Source organism: Hyaena hyaena, unplaced genomic scaffold (assembly GCF_003009895.1).
Source record: "Hyaena hyaena isolate Hyena2069 unplaced genomic scaffold, ASM300989v1 scaffold_48, whole genome shotgun sequence".
NCBI classification, from domain to species: domain Eukaryota; kingdom Metazoa; phylum Chordata; class Mammalia; order Carnivora; family Hyaenidae; genus Hyaena; species Hyaena hyaena.
Genome location: NW_024080680.1, coordinates 1,955,108 through 1,973,019, shown reverse-complemented (window position 1 = coordinate 1,973,019; position 17,912 = coordinate 1,955,108). Strand labels below are relative to the sequence as shown.

At 41.1% G+C, this 17,912-nt stretch overlaps 1 protein-coding gene across 2 annotated transcripts in view; it reads right to left on the bottom strand.

The window, feature by feature from the left end:
• Positions 1–17,912, bottom strand: part of SHQ1 (SHQ1, H/ACA ribonucleoprotein assembly factor) — a 100,998-nt gene that overhangs the window by 45,860 nt on the left and 37,226 nt on the right. For both annotated transcript variants that reach the window (XM_039230564.1, XM_039230563.1), the window contains exon 9: positions 16,345–16,468. In XM_039230564.1, coding sequence (XP_039086495.1) covers positions 16,345–16,468 — 124 coding nt within the window. The remainder of the gene's footprint in view (positions 1–16,344; positions 16,469–17,912) is intronic.

The window sequence follows — 17,912 nt, the reverse complement described above, 5'->3', positions numbered from 1 at the left end:
CACCTCTGTGCAACTATCCTCACCTATACTCTCAACATCTCGTGCTTGGATCGTAAGATCTTCCTCCTCCCTGCTCCTGTTCCAGACTCTCTCCTTCTAGACCTCTGACATACTTTTTTATGCACTGCTTTCCTCAAGTCCCCTCCCTAGACACGCTTTCAAAGCCCTGTGCTCACCTGGCTCCCACACGTACCATGCCTATTCTAATCCACCCCACCTAACGACATCTTAGCCTGCCTTCACGGTCTAGCGTTAAGACTTCACCCTTCAGGGAGCCTCCACTCACTTCCTAGTCTTCAGAGCTCCTTACTGAACCCTACAAAGGAATGTGGGAAGGAAAGAGCTGATCCTCCCCCGCAGTCTCCTCTGCTCATTTCACAGAAGTACACAGAACATGAGGAGCAAGGTTGATAAGATACTCACAGGATCCAAATTCCGAACTCACTGGCTGGTGGCTAGGCACTGCGCTACACTACCCACATGTTCGTGGCCCGTTCCGTCTACAGCACATGTTTATTACTCAGGAGTTAAATACTACGTTCCTCCCAAAGCAGGAGCCATGGCTTTTTAAAAATTTTTAACTATGTGGCTTCCTCACATGCAGATGGGAAGAACGCCAATCAAAACCCCATTGCTCGACTGGGTAAGAGAAACAAATACTTTGAAGGCTTAAAACTACATTTGGTTAAGTCACGGCCAGAACTGTGATATATCAGAGTGGCCTAGATTAACTGCATCAAATGACTCATGTGGCTCCCCCCACGGCAGGCCTATTTTCATTACATGCCTATGTAATGCTATAGGCAGAGTCTGATGACAGGAGGCACGAAATATAACCAAAACACACAGAAGTGATGAAACCAAGTTAGCCACATTAACCCAAGTGGAAAAAAATCAAGGGAGAACTAAAGTGTAAGAATATTTTTAATGTTTATTTATTTGAGAGAGAGCGAGAGAGAACGAACTCGAGGAGGGGAAGGGCAGAGGAAAAAGAGAATCTTAAGCAGGCTCCACACTCAGTACAGAGCCTGATGCAGGGCTTGATCCCACAAACCAAGGTGTGTGACCAAGGACAGGGAGACAGCTGTCCTAAGGATGAGGTGTGAAGGCCTACACGTAGCTGTGCAAGGATAAGATGCCGGACTCCATGGATTTTTAGTAAGAAGGGTTTGGAAGTAAGGTCACGTGTTTAATGAAAATCTATAGCAACCATTACCCTAATGAAATTCCATAGATTCCGTCAGCAGACATGCCAGAAGTAAGGTGGTCCCTTGCTAAGGGCCGTGGCAGATGCACAGCTTCATCATCACAGAAGAAGAAGAATATAAGAAATGTCAAAAATAATCTCTTTTTAATTCAAAGAGAAGTTTCACTGAATTTGCATGTTTTAATCCCTTTCTTAAAAAAAAAAAAAGAGACCAATACACATAGGAAAAAAACCTTAATCATATATACACTCAAATAATATTAAAGTTTGTCTCTACATTCACGGAACACACCTACGTGCCTGCTGTGTACCCAGCACTGTTCTACATGTGGCATCACGGTTGCTGCTGCTCCTCTGCACTTTCCCCTATTTTCAAGCTTCTCCACAATAAACACTTATTTGCTTAACAAAAAGGTAGACACACTCGGCTACACAGCCAGCCCTTGAAATACTGGCAATGAACGCTGACAAATTTTAATTCATATTTAAATGTTCTTTAAATTGTAGTTCTCAACCACCAAGAAGCAACATTTAGATCAGGTAATTCTAGAAAATCACAGGCAAGGCGGTTTTGAAAAGGCAAGTTGTATGCTCCCCGAAAGCTGTGTTGTCACTGCATGTCTCATTCAAAGTACTTTCACAGGACGCTGTGTGACAAAAAAGGTAAAAGAGAACTCGGGTACTGGCAGGTGACAATCTAGAACAGTAAGTACATTTAAGTCATTGTCTCCCCAACAATGTGTATTGTTACCCCAAGGTCACGCTGAACCTCCTTTGTTCCCACTAAGTCACCGCAGAACACGGCCACACAGCCAAGAGACTCCAGAAGCTCAGCTCACAAGTTTTTTCCGTCTCTTTTGTACTGACTGCTCTTTCTCTCAGGTTGTCAACCACTTATCCAACAGCTATCAGCAAAGAAAAGAGCTGGCCTTGCTCCAAGCTGCGACAGGACCAGTGGCCAGCAGCCTCCGGGACACCAAGTACCTGGCTCCTTTATCCAGCTGTGGGCTTGTCACATAGCATCCAGGTATAACAAACTACTTGGCCCTCAATCTGAGGACATATATTCTGCCAAAAGACACTGGGGAAAAGTGACCGTCTTCAGCTAGTTCGCTGCCTGGCCCAAAGCAGGAAAAAAGAAGATGCCCCACACGGGACCCACGGTAACTATTTTCATCACAGCAATGCACTAACAGGCCTCTCCAAGATGTCCTATCTCCAGAGAGGTAGCGACTCTCCAGATAGACCTGGTCCTTCTTCAAGGCAACCATAACCACGAAAAAAGGCTTCTGGGACCAAGATCCCTTGTTCATTTGCAAAGGTGGTTTAAAATCAGTATCCTGGTATTATAAATAACAAGGGCCAGGAATGTTTTACCTCAGGGTAAAATGCACAATAACAACACACAAATGAAGACAACATAAAGAAAATAGGGATGCCAATAACAAGCAGGAAGGCAGTAACAGCATTTAACACATTGTCTGGCTACTCATTCTCCAGCTTTCCTTTAAGGAGAAGGTAAACTAAGAGCAGTGGTTTCCTGTTCTGGACAGATGTGGCTTTCACGTTAACAGATCTTAAAAGAGAGACAAGAATGGACTGTTCTAAATTAGAAGACACTGGCTATTTGCAATCTTCCTATTAACAGATCTGGTTTGGCAATAATGTCTTACAGACCAGCTCATGATTGGAAGCACTTAAAAGACGACTCGCATCTCTAAGAGATGATCAGAATAAAGGATTCTGGCTGAAAGCCAGTCCAAAAAAAAAAAGAAAAAGAATATACTTTGCTAACTCTATATAGTAAGAGAGAAATTTGTTTTCAACTGCTAGTGCATTATAGCTGCTAATACAGCTGAGTATCTGGTTCTACCCTTTAAAGTTTTGAGCTACACAAGCGGCCAAAAAGAGTAAAGAAAAAGAGGTTATCGGGAATACTTGAAGGGAAACACTGCTTAGTACTGATTTACAAAATGATCTTCAAAATAAAAGCTATCACTGCTATCATCTTAAAATGCACAAGTTAGTAGATACTGGTTAGATTGCTGGGATTTTGATGAGACCGCATTATCAGGAGGGATAACTTATGAATTACTTCTAACATTAATTTTCATAGATTATTAGCCATAAAAAAGGGATGATAGAGTAATTGTATCAAATTAATCAAAATTAAGAAAATCGAAGTGTGGTAATTTGCTTCAAAACCAGGCCCTGTTAGGGAGTAGCTTAAAGTCACCTCCCTAACAATTAACACAAACATACATTAAATTCAGCTTTACAAAAGCTTTTCAGTCCATTTCATCATTTTTTAAATTCTCAAATCCTTCATATAGGTACTTAGGCTCTTGCATTTGGGAACTATAATAAGAAACACATATGAAGCACTAAGAGTTACTATTTTGAACACAATTTATAATCCTGTGGCAATTTTTTAAGCATCCTTAGTTCTTAGAATTACATGTATTGCTAGTATAGCCACAAACAAAATTAACACAAAGCAAACACTTTGGAGTTGCTCCCTCTGCCTGGGAAAAACAACCCCAAGTGTTAGCGCAACTGACCAGCAAGTCTCAAATCCGACAGTGCCTCTTCTAGGAAGGCGGTTCCAACTCTCCCACAAGCCAGTCTGGGCTCTTTCGTAATGCCCGGCACATCTAACAGGGGAGTCAGTAGCTACCTACCTGCTCTACACCGAGTACTTTCCGCACATTACATCATTTAACCCTCCCAATTAGGTACCTCCTTGCTCATTTCATAAAGAAGGAAAGTGAGGCTCAAGGACATGGAACTGGCCAAGATTACAGTCAGGAAGCAAGAGTCAGGACTTGAAAATAAGCACTTCTGCCTCCCAGTCACCATGCAATGGACACCAGGTCAGTATTCATCACCTGGGGTGGTGAACTCCTGGACGGCAGGAAAACATGACACCTCTTCGCCTTTTGTCCCTGGGCCAGCACACTGTCTGACAGATTGTGGGATCCTGTTCAATAAGGCGAGTTGTTACGTAGACTTGAGTACATAAAGTCGAAGTTTAGAAACAACTTGGTCAAATTGCTCAGTTAGCATCTACCTGTTACACGTGTGATCTGTGGATTTAAGTTAAGAAGTCACAACAAACATGAAACATACAGTTTATCTGTGCCTTCCCTTATTATGCCTACTCCCTGACAAGGAAGAACGCAGCTGGGCTAACTTCCTTATATCACGATACTATCAAAAGTTCAAGTAAGAGATTTAACCCAAGGCTGCCTTTTGTCTTTTCTGCTCTAGCAACGCCTACAAGGTTTGCTGGTTTGGAAGGGCCGCCTTGACATTAACTCCATTTTCCTTCAAGTCATCTATCAAAGTGCTGGTTGCTTCAGTCTAGAAATATGTACCAGGATGTCATCAAAATTGCATAATGGTGGCATGACTAATTTCTAATTTCTTTTGACGTTAAAAACTGGGCATCCAAATTTAAGATAGAACATTAAAAAAAAAAACACCTACACACTAAGTTCAAGGGTAGAAAGGTTAAAAAGATGAAGATTCATGGAAAAAAGTTCTGGAAACAGTTGTAATCTAAACCTGGATTTTTTTTTTTAAAAAAAAGTAAGAATCTAAAATTTTGTAATCTGCAGGTAAAGTTTCAACTATTCCACCTTACGAATATAGCATGTATCTCAATGCCTGGTACTTCAATCTCAAAAAAATTTGTGTCATTGACTATTAAGACTATGAGACTGTTTTTCCAAAAGATGTTACCTAATAGTCACTGTTGTGACTCATTCTATGGATTTAGTTGAGTTTAGAATTGGGAAAGCTAAATTTGTGTACCATGTCAAAAAGAACATATAGGAAGACAGACATGTAGATTCTGCAAATGGTTCATAAGAGGGAAAAAAACAAACCCAGTCCGACGAGCCTTGTGAGTCCCTTCTGGGGATCCGAACTACCAAGGAGTACATCAAGAGAGGAAGACCCAAACCTCTGGATTACAGAATATTACAATGACAAGTGACAGTATGTGTACTGCTAAATGAGGTGCACACTGATAGAATGGAGTTACACTTCTTTACACTTTCATCCACGTGTAACAAAGATAGTAAAAATGGTTAGGGATCTCTACCTACATGTACGTTTAATGCACGTTAAAAGGTTACATGAGAGTTTTGATTAGGAAATTTAGATCATAGAATTCTGGTCCCAAGCTGTAAAAGGCTAAAGAAATACCATTAAAAAGCTACACACAGGGGCGCCTGGGGGGCTTAGTCAGTTAAGTGTCCCACTTTCAGTTTCGGTCAGGTCGTGATCTCACTCATGCACAGGTAGCCCGGAGCCTGCTTGGGATCTCCACTCTCTTGCACATGCGCTCTCTTTCTCTCTCTCTCTGTCTTTGCTCCTCCCCCATTTGCGCTGTCTCTGTCTCTCTCAAAAAGAAATAAACTTTTTTAAAAAAGGCTACACATAAATAATCTTTGTGCAGTCCTAGCTAATTTCCCTCTGATGTAAAAACAGTAACAATTTCAACTGTTGCATGTGGAACGGTCACACAGTCCCCGGTCGGCTCGCTCCTGGTGTCATTTCTTAGCTGTTTGGTACTTAATCTGAATCTGTTTCCACATGTGTCAACTGAGGGGGACATTCTTGAGAACTACTAAGGGAAGGAATATGTACCGTGTGAATACTTCACAGATGACAAGGGAAGAACAGCAGGTCGTTCAGGATCAAGGGCCCCAGGACTCCCTCTCCTTGCGTTCACCCCACTACCTACGGAGCCTCTGCCCCCCACGTTCCTTCCTCCTCCACACCAGGGTTGGCACTCCAGTTCAGACCATATTCCCTGCCCCCCAACTACCTGGCTTCAGGAAAGAACAGTGCTCTCCTCTCTCATCTGCGCCGCTCACCTCACCCCCTTCTAGGACTCTATCCTCTGTGTGACTGCTGGATGAACCTGACTCTATGAGCCCATCAAACACCAACACCACACTCTTGACGGTCCCTCAGTGACTAAGACCCAGTCTCCTCAGCAAGCGACCGCAGACCCTCCACACACCTGCGTACCCTTTTCCCATAATCCCCCTCACTTCCCAAGCCTCCAGACAAACTAAGGAACTGGCCCTTCTTGGACGTAACTTATTTTCCTCTCCCTGCTTGTCTTTATCTTCTATTTTATCAGAGAATAGAATATCTTCTATTCTCTAAGAATTCTGAGAAGAATTTTCTCAGAGAAAGCAGCCTTTGCACTTCTTTTCTAAATCCTACACATTCTTCAAGTAATAACTACCGCTCAGCCTCCCACATTAGGTCTATGCCATTTGCTTCTTCCTCATTGAGCCCTCCCTTCACTTCCACTCAAAAGCACCCTGACTGGGGTCACAGTGAGGTGCCGTACTAGAATCCTGCGGCTCATCCCCTTCCTCTGACCAGGCTCTGGCTCTCAAGACTAACACAAAGTGAGTGGAAAGAAAGGTAAGGGATCTGCCTTTTTTTTTTTTTTTAAAGGTGCTCTCTGGGCATAGCTATTTAGGTCTGGCAAGATTATCCCCTACATCCTTCTCCAATCTACCCCTGGAACCCACAGGGAGGGGACTCAGCCTCAAGCTGGGGCTGGAAGCAAGCCCTCAACATGCCTGGACACTGGCAGATGCAGGAGGGTGTGAGTAAAACGGAATTGGAATGCCTGAGAGTCCAAATGAACACCTTGGGGCCCATGTGGGCTGACATGGGCTCTCAGACACACCATGGCTCTTAGAGTACTGTTCTACTCTACTTAGAGTACAACGTCTACTGCACTGCTAATACTTAGACTTCTGAAAACTTTTATCTTAAACATCCCTGCTTTCTAATTCTTTTAAGTCCCCAAATTGGCAATGCTACCTTTCCACATGGCAACAACAGGCTGCAAATGGGGCATGTATGTCCCCAGCTCACACGGGCCTCATTATTCCAGACTGTCTTAAGCCCCACTGTTGTCATTCATGGACCCGTCTGGATAAGCAGGCATCTCAATTCCCTTCTCTTAATGCTGTGGGACCTATTCTCATGGGCACAAGCTAGATCAGCTATATGTCACCCTATGGAGAGGACAATTTCAAGCCAAAATGATCCCCTTCAACACTGGCCACTGTTTGGGATGGAAAGCAGCCAAAGATGTCTGCTCACTCTGAAAGGCTCCCCTCCAACCGTGTAAATACACCTAGAGCAAGGGGAGACACATTTCTTTCTGTAAAGAGCCAAAGAGTAAATATTTTGGCTCTGCAGGTCACATAATATGTTCAACGCCACCATTATATCCCAAAAGTAGCCATAAACGATATGACGTGAACGAGCATGAGTGTAGTCCAATAAAGCCTTATTTACGGGCACTAAAATCTGAATTTCATACCATTTACGTGTGTCATGAAACACTATTTTGATTTTATGTTCAACATTTAAAGAGTAAAAAGCATTTTGGGCCCATAGGTCATACAGTAGGGATTTGGCCTATGAGTTCATTTAAGGTATCTTTCTAAGGGATTTTCTCCTTTGTATCTTGTAAATCCTTATATTTTCTATGTTCCCTTTGTCTTATCATTCCTGTTACATAATAAACTCCTTAAAAGCTAAGGCCAAGTGATATATATTCCTATAACTCTTTGCTGATTCTCCTATGATACCTTGTACAGAGGAGCTTGATTTATGAATGTTGCATAAATGCCTCCTGCATGTTATTTTTCAGTCTTAATTCCTATTTAAAGAACTCTAAATTGCAAGAATACAATCTTCCATGTTTTCCAGATAACATATGAAGTACTTTTCAATTAACATCATCTAGGCTTGTTGCTATTACTATGCAACAGGACCCTGAGTCATTAGGGTCAAATAAAATGTTTCTTCTTTGTTCTCCCAAATTTGTCTTTAAATATATACAATTTTCTGCCTTCATCCACTTAAAGAAATTAAAGTTACTTCCTTAAAAATTCACATCAACAAAAACAAACTCAAAACTGACTTACTTTATTTTAGAGAGAGAGAGAGAGAGAGAGAGACCCTGAGACCATGAGAGAGGGAGGGGCTTAGAGGAGGAGAGAGAGAATCTCCACCAGTCTCCAAGCTCAGCACAAAGCCCAACACAGGGCTCGATTGATCCCATGACCCTGAGACCATGACCTGAGCCAAAATCAATAGTTGGACACTCAACCAACTGAGCCACCCATGCACCCCTCAAAATTGACTTTAGATTTATTTTTAAAAAGGCACTAACTATAGAAAAAAAAATTTAAGCCATAATATCAAACCATGTAACTAACTTGGTGCTCAAAACTGCTCAGCTCTAAAACTTCAGAAATTAACAAAACTTACCTTAAATAGTATAGGAAATAAAATGTAGATTTCAAATGACTATATAGGAGTAATATTTAAGAGATCAGCTGATTCTGAGCTATACTTATCAGTAAGCATTATTCTATAAATCAGTTTTCCAAAGAACACTAACACAAAGATTTCAAGTGATTTTTTTTGTAGCAGAATAAATATAAACTCTTCATCATCTGTGGCAATTAAAAGGCAAATTATCATTTGTAAATTATACAGAAAATGCTGCCCTCTACAGAGTATTTAAAAGAACAAAGAATGTTTTCTATAAATGTAACCCCAAAATTACCATGAGAGCAACTTTTTAAAATTCTAGTGATATGAATATATAATGAGCAACAGAATTATTAAGGAGAAAGGAATCAATCCTATTGATGGAGATGACTAGAATTTTATTTTCTTTGCCTTAATGCTTATGCTCACATATAATACCCTCCCTATATAGAAATGTATGTATAAACCCACAAATACTCCAAGGACAAATAATAAGGATAAATAGAGAGAATGTGTCAATTTAAGAGACTGGGAACACAGATTTCAGCTCTGAGGAAGAGAGGAAAAGGAATTTGCTTTCTTACACGCCAGGACAAGCCAGGGAGAGACAGGGGCCAAGGTCTGGCTGTGTGGTGACCACAAAGCAGAACCCTGTCCTCCCTCTCACATACTCGGGGCTCTGAGGCCCTCCTTCCCCGCTATGGAAGAGGTCAGCACCATGAGGCACAAACTTCAATATATTATTTGAGTTCCATGCTATTTAAATTTCCTGAAAGCAGTAGGCTTGCTCCATTCCTAGAAACATTTTAACTGCAGTGGGGAACTGATGAGGAAATAAAAAGCTCAACAACAACTGAAGCGAGAAAGAGAAGAGAAAGTTAAAAAGTTCCTCCTGGATAGGGAGCAGAGAATAAGGCGATAATCAGGAAGAACTAGAGAAACCCATTCTGGTGAGCCAGTTAACTCATCCAGGAAAGGAAACTAGTTTCACAGGCTGCAGGGCAAATCTCAGATAGCAACTCGAAGTTGTCACTGAGGAAACACTATTCTATAAACTTCATGCTATTCACTCACAGCATTTAGAACACTCCCCTCCATCCTGCTAGGTCTAAATACTACTCACCCTTCAAGCCCCAAATGAAATCTCATGCCTTTCTCTGACCCCCAGTGAAACATCACCTCTCCTTTTCTGAGCTGTTTCATCCACACTTCACATACTCACCATCGTCTACTATGTATTGTGTTTTTGATGGACTTCTTAGTTCCCTTATGAGTGCATATATGCCCCCAATACAGTTCACAAGCGTAACTCATCTTTCTGCAGTGCTTTATATTTACACATTACTCTCCACATAATAAATCGCATTTTAGTGTGTACTGACAAAGTAACTGTTGAATGAATAAATTAATAGATGAACTCATTAACCAATTAACAAGTACTTTAAAATGACAGGAAGCTGGAGTAAGAATTGAGACTCAAAAGTCAAACAAGGCAGAGGCTCCCTTCTGCAGGAGGTTACACGTTTTAAATGACAACTTAAAGGCAAGTCTGTTTCCCCGGCTTTGTTATTTTTATCCAATGTATTTCTCCTCTGAACTACTCATTACGAATGCAATTTTTCAAAAACCTGATAGTTGTTTAATTCTACACCCCCCACCCTGAGGATCTTAAGTGCCCTGAGTACGTCACTTGCACGTCCCCTGTTCATGAGTAGACCTTCAGACTCAGTTGAGCACCCTGACTTAGCACCGGTTCAAAAAAGGCTTGCTGAATAACTAGCGAACTAGTTTTACAACAGGTATTTTAGAGTAACATTAAAAGGTCTAACAATTCTTTAAAATGTCTATAACAGGGGTACCCGGGTGGCTCAGCTGGTTGAGCGTCCAACTCTTGATTGTGGCTCAGGTCATGATCCCAGGGTCATGGGATCGAGCCCCCAGTTAAGACTTCATGCTGAGCAGGAGTCTGCTTAAGATTCTTTCTCTCTCGGGGCGCCTGGGTGGCTCAGTTGGTTAAGCATCTGACTTCGGCTCAGGTCAGATCTCATGGTTCATGGATTCGAGCCCTGCATCAGGCTCTGTGCTGACAACTCAGAGCCTGGAGCCTGTTTCAGATTCTGTGTCTTCCTCTCTCTCTGCCCCTTCCCCATTCATGCTCTGTCTCACTCTGTCTCAAAAATAAATAAACTATAAAAAAAAAAAAAAAAGATTCTTTCTCTCTCCTCCTGCTCCTCTCTCCCACTCATACTCACACGCTCTTTCAAAATAAAACAGCTAATAAAATAAGATGCTCATAATACAGAGCTCATAAAAATTAAATACAGATAAATGTCACAATGGGAAAAGCCTCGTGATTTCATCTTTTAGTTTTCAAGTTTGGGGTAACTGTTATAACACAATAAAAAGAAGCACCTGCTAAACTGACTTTGGGCTAAAGAGAATTCAAATGCTAAAATCTCCTTCATCTTCAAGGATGCATCAGAACTCGGAGTTCACACGACACACTTGCCATACTCCAATTTTTTCAACAGTCACTTTCCTTAAAGAATAAAGAACAGCCCGAGCCCTGTGCTATGGTTCTTCTTATCTTTCACATAGATTGTACTATTATATCTATTTACAGAAGGGTTAAGTAAGCAGTCATTTCTGAAAAAATGATTATTAAGCCCTATAGTGACTAATACACAGGATTATTAATTATATGAAGAAAAACCATCATCGGGTGGTGTCAATAACTAACCTCCTAAAGGCTGTTTCTTGGGTTAGAGCCTGCCATGTAGCTACTAGTCCTCAGACCTCAAACATGTAGAGAAAGGGAGGTTTTTGATAGCCTTAAAGACAAAACAGAAATAGGGCACCTAGCTGGCTCAGTAGGGAAAGTATTTGACTGTTAACCTCAAGGTTGTGAGTTCAAAGATTGTGTGGAAAGATTACTTAAAAATACAATCTTTTGGGGCATCAGGGTGGCTCATTCAGTTAAGCATCCAACTCTTGATTTTGGCTTACGTCATGATCTCACAGTCCTGAGACAGAGCCCCGCGTTGGGCTTCACCCTGGACATGGAGCCTGCCTAAGACACCCTCTCCCTCTCTCTCTCTCTGTCCCTGCCTGCACATGCACACTCTCTCTCAAAAAAAAAAACAATTTTTTAAAAATGTTTTATTTATTTCTGAGAGAGAGAGAGAGAGAGACAGCGTGAGCAGGGGAGGGTCAGAGAGAGAGGGAGTCACAGACTGAAACAGGCTCCAGGCTCTGAGCTGGCAGTCAGCACAGAGCCTGATGCAGGGCTCGAACCCACGAACCGCGAGATCATGACCTAAGCGAAAGTCGGACGCTTAACCGACTGAGCCACCCAGGCACCCCCAAAAAAACAATTTTTTTAAATAAAACAAAATCTTTAAAAACCAAAAAAACCCTACAGAACCAAAAAAGATAATTTCACACGTATATTTTCATCAGCCAAAAAAATATATGTAAACAACTGTCTGAACAAGAATTAAAGTGTTTTCTATAAAATGGTAAATTTAAAACACCGTAGTGGTTAAGAGCCCATACTTAAAAAACAACAAAAAAAATACTTTATAAAGGAAAATCATAGGCAAAAAGAGACTACAGAGTGGTGAACTACCACGTGACTCAACGTTAAACAGGTACCAACTGATGGCCCACCTTGTTTTACCTGCACCTGGCACACTTTCCCCCGACCCCTTGTGGATTATTCTGAAGTAAATCCCTGGCTTCATATAATTTCATTTGTAACTATTTCAACAATCAAAAGGTATAGACTTTGAGGCAAACAGACCTGGTATCAAATCCAGGGTTTACCAACTAATAGCTGTGTGACCCTAAGCGAATGACTGAACTTCTCTGAGCCTGTCTTCGACTAGCAAAATGGATGGAATGCGATAAGGTACCTGAAGAATGAAATCTCGCGCTGGCCCACAAAACACAGTTAATATGGCAGCTGTGGTTATTATTACCGTACTAGCACAGTAAGGCAGGACTCTTTCTGACTCATTTCCAATGACCCCACAAAGGACAAAACAAATAACAAGTATTCCCATATTTTAAAAAAAGATGCTAACCTCTTCATGCTAAACTTACAGAGAGACTAACAAAAAACTGGTGATTTATGACCCCCTTAAGCCCAACAATGAGCTCCAGGAGTTTAAGGAAAACAGGTCCAGAAAAACTCTTCCGATAAAACTGCAGTGCTGTGGGGTTTCAATCACCTCCAAGGGGGAGGGGAGGAACTACCTTCTGGTCACCCTAAAGGAAGAGAATGGGAATTTTAAGAGAGGCCCCTAGGGAGTGTAACCTATCACCCCTAGGAATTACAGGGTCCAAAGACAGGTGTCTGACTCCTACCTGATAAAAGCCCCCTGCTGAGAAGCAGGAAGGCTTAGCCTGTGGTGACAGTGTGGGAGCTTGCTCTGGAACTATGAAGAGGAGCTCCCCCTCCCCGCCCCCGCCCCCCTCCCCCAGTGCTGGCTTCCCAACCTGAGGCAGGCCGCAGATGGGGAAGGGAAGATTTACTTGTTTAATCAAGTTCAAAGAGGACATTTTAGGTACTTAAAAGAGACTCTTGTAATTTAAAGTGATATAAAAATTTAAAGAATACTTATTATATAAGACAGGTGTGTATGTGATGCGGTATGATATTTATAGGATATATATTCCACCCAGAAACAATAAAAGAGCAGACAGAATGAGTTCAAAGGGAAAACTGAGGGGAAAAAACTAAGTTGTTTCCCATGATGTTCAGTGTCTTCAATACAATAGTTATACTATATGTTCAAAAGCCCAGCAAGACAGAGAAGATGAGGAGCGCCATTATAGAGATAAATGAAATGTAGATATTGGTATAAATAATAACCAGTATAAAGTGTATAATCAATTTAAACTATATCACTTCTGAACAGAATAAAATCTCAAGCATGTTAGAAAAGCTGTTCTCCTTTCATCTCTGTTTTCATTCAGTTCCAGTGAGTAACAGCAGTTCAGCGATGCTTCCATCATGGATTCGACCTACTTAATCCCAAAAGAATGAAACAGGGAGAAGGAAGTAAAAGTTGCTTAAAACACAGGGCAGAAACAAAAAGGGGGGCTGATCACGGTGGCCCAGATTACTGATCCAGGGAAAGAAACTCCATGCACAAGGTCCCGCGTGAAGCACTAAAACAGTACTCAAAAGGACGAAGCAGGTTTTCTGCCCTTAAAGGAATTTGGATTAGACGTATAGCAAAGAAAGAGATCAGGATTCACAGTCTCCCAGGGGTGAGGAAGGGGTAGGAGGAGGAACACAAACTTGAAAACAGCCAAAGGCCCAGGAAAGAATCCTTTGGAAGGCTACTATGAAGTCAGTCAAGCTACTATGACTCGGATCTTAAAAAATAAAAAACAAACTAAAAATTCAGATTGTAGTCAATCCACTATAATGAAATCTTCTGTACATTCTGAAGCCTCGCTATGTTGGTTTTGAAAGCTAGTTCCAGTTAAGATCACTATTTCTTTGGGGGAGAGTTATTTGAAGAGTTATTCATTACTTTCAAACTGTTAGTTTCAAACTATTAGACCTTTCTACTAAATAGTGTGACTGCGTTTTGAATTTTACGTAGACACGAATTCATTCTTGGAAAATCTTCAGTGCCACAAAAGAGCTGTGCCCAGTGACACCATGGGGCACCCAAACACACAAGACGCTTCGATGGCAGTCATGCGTCCCTGTGCCGTCCACCTGGGTAAACACAGGTTACGACCCTCATTCGGAGCTGGTGTTCCCCAGAGCTTATGGTGCGACATCTAGACAACCCAGCTCTCTGTTTCTGCACTAACTAACCACAACCCACATCAGCCACAGAACATACTGGGTACAGTTAGAGAGGCTTCCGACTCATTTTCAGCAGACAGTCCTCCAGTGTGTTACCGAAGGTTTTCAGTTGCTGTCACGGTACAGTTGATAAGACTATTTCTTGTCAGATTGATAAAGATGAAAAGTCAAGTCTAAATTTCACTTCTCACCTACTAAAACTGTTAGAGTAACTGATTACCACATAAGTCAATGAAAACAAATTTATTTCTGGTTATGCAATCACAGAACTGATTACTTTCAAAATAAAAATCCAGAGAACCAGATTACTTCCCAGAATAAAGAGTAGAAACTATAGGGTTTTTTTCCCCAGTTTTCCATCTGGAAACCATGATGTAACAGGATAATCGCAAGTTCATTCTCACTGTTTAAATCTATGAATAACGCACAGATCATCTAACACGACTTAAACAAGAAATTAATTGTGACACGTAACCCAAGTTCAAGTCACTTACAGTAGGTTAACTTTTCAAGGTAATTTGCTGCAATTCAAGAAATATCTTAAAAGGCAAGAAGAGGAGCACCTGGTGGCTCAGTTGGTTAAGCATCTGACTTCAGCTCAGGTCATGATCTCACCGTTCGTGAGTTCGAGCCCTGAGTTGGGCTCTGGGCTGACAGCTCAGAGTATGGAGCCTGCTTGGGATTCTGGGTCTCCCCTTCTCTGCCCCTCCCTACTCTCACTCTGTCTCTATCTCTCAAAACTAAGTCAACAAAAGCTTAAAAAAAAAAAAAGGCAAGAAGAAATAACATGAGAAAAAACAAAGCAGTTTCATTTCTACCAATGAGTTAAGAAAGACTGATTCTTTTCAAAGGGAGTAGCTCTGCCACTTTCTGAGCAACAGTCCTTCAAAATAAAATAGAGCTAGCCTAACTCAACTTGATTAACAAACACCTATCTTTCATTTAACTGTAATTCATTTCGATAATTATTATCTGCCTTAATAGAATCTACTTCAAAATCAGATTTTCTACCTCTAGGACAGAAGGTGATAGGTTACACAGCAGTCAAAGAAAATCCTAGGAATTCCTCCAGGAAAGACAAACATTACAGATGGGATTCTTCCTTTTAAGCCAATGACGTCACCTGGGTGTCAAGGGAAGAGTTCCCTTACTTTCCCCTTCTAATCCTCAAGTCTAAAAACCTACACCTAGAAGTATCTTTATCTAAGGACAAAGGAAGAACGAGACTCCCCGGGGAAGAATCTAAGAAATGACCATAAAGGATAGAAAGTGACTTTTAAATAAATGTGCCAGAACTAATCCATACAAATGGATGCTGCCACCTTCAAAGTTATTACTTTGGAAATTATATACTTAATCCACTGATACCGTTATAGTCACTTTGGAATTTGTTTCAGAGCTCAAAGTTTTCCACATCCTTAAAACCAGCAAATGTCTGTCCCTTCAGGTTAGATTTGCAATCGTCAAAGGTCCTCAGAGTAGCTGTGCTGTCTTTGGAAAGCCTTTCCTGACCTCCCAAGTCCAGGCTCTGTGCCTCCTCCCCGTGATCGCTGCTTCCCCCCAGCAGAGCGCTTCTCACTCTGTAATGGAATTGCTTAAGTGTCGTGTGTCGCCCTGGCAAAACCGTAACCTGCATGGAAACAGGGACTAGATCTTATTACTATTATACCCACAGTCCAAGCAGAGTGCCAAGACAACTGCAGGCATCCAAGAAATAGTGAGCGGTGCGCTCGACCACAGTACGAGATGGTCTGGAATGCTGTGCACCTTCCCCGGTGACCCTCCCAGCAGCTCTTAGAAAAGAGTGTACCTACAGAGAGGAAGTATTACTTTGTATACGTGCAGGGGGAGAAGCGATTGGATTTGATGATTTTCATTACTCATTTATGCACAGAAAAGCAAAACTCATGACTGCATCCTCACAGACTAAAAACCTAACTTTTTCCCTCTCACACGTGCCATCACAAAAGGATCTTACCTAGTTGCAAGATCTTTATAGTGTCTCTGTAAGCTTTCATCACCAGCTTGAAGTGGCGATAAAGTGGGTAGCATAAAACTCTTCTTCCAAACGACACCAGGATTTCATGAACATTAGTCCAAGTCTGTGAAGTACAGTTTAAATAAGTAATCATTTCCATATTACATAAACAAAAGGACACAACGAAATATGAAACTACTCTCAGTTAAAAACTAAGTTCGGATCATCACGAAGCCACGCAAAAGAGTAATATAAAACCATGCCATGGGATTCTTTTTGTACACCTTACAATGAAATATTTAATTGCCGCCCTTGTAATTTCTCATACTTTATCAAGATATCACAAATGCTCCTTAAAAAACACACATGCAGCAGGAAAGTTTCAAAAAGTCCTTTAAGAATTACAAATATGAATCTAAAACACATGGCACTAACAAAATACAGATGCACATAAAAGACACTGTTAAATGATATATGTTTCATATTTTTGTCCTTTAGTACCACTCGAGATGGTGTAGATGAAAGATGGGGAACTCTTTAGTGAAGTGTGTTCACAGTCTCCCTCTTTTTCTTCTTCTTTTTTAGTGCTTTGGGCATGAGAAATACATGGTATTTATTTCAGTAATTTGCTTTCACTTATCAAAGAAAAAAGGGCTTTCTTGAAAATAGTATTCTATCTTGAATAGTATCCAATTGAAACCATCAGCAATTCAAGACTTACTGAAAACACTAGACAAAGGCAATTTTGTACAAAATTGTTTTTTAATTGGATTTTGATTAAAACTGTATGAAATCTGTAACCCATATATAAAACTTAAAATATAAAAGTAAAACTAAGGGAGCAGAATAATCTCCATGTATATTAATCCTGAACGAATGAGAGATCTGATTAAGAATAGTGAGTATGTCACAATGAACAATTTATACTTAAAAAGAGTTATAAGCCTTGAAAAAATTCTCCCATCTCCCAAACACTAATGCTTTTATAAAACTTTCACAGAGCTCTTAATAGCTCTGGCAACTCTAAGTTACCTCAAAATCAATAAAAATTCCAAAATAAGATCATAAATAGGTGAATTTATTCAGGTAGACTGTAATAACTGAACTATGAAACTCTTTAGTTACCGACTATTTTGTTTCCAATGTAAGTAATCAATGCGATTATTACAAAATCAGCTTCTCCATTATATGCTGATCACTCGATAAGCAGAACCCAAGTGAAGTCTAGACAGAGCACTCCTCCATCTTCAGTATGCAGGCAACTCCCTGGAGACCTCGCTTCAGGTTCTGCTTCAGTGGGTCTGGACTGAGATTCTCTCTCACAAGCTCCCAGCCAAAGGTGCTGTTCGAGCACTGGTTCACGGAACACTCTCTGGAGTAGCAAAATCCTCTAACAAAGCTGAATGTTGCAATCTTGTTCACATCTTCTCAATTTAACCAAAGTGACGCTATGAGGGGCGCCTGGGTGGCTCAGTCAGCTGAGTGTTCGGCTCGGGTCACGATCTCTTGGTTCGTGAGACTGAGCCCCATGTCGCTGCCAGGATCTGAGCTGACAGAGTGGAGCCTGC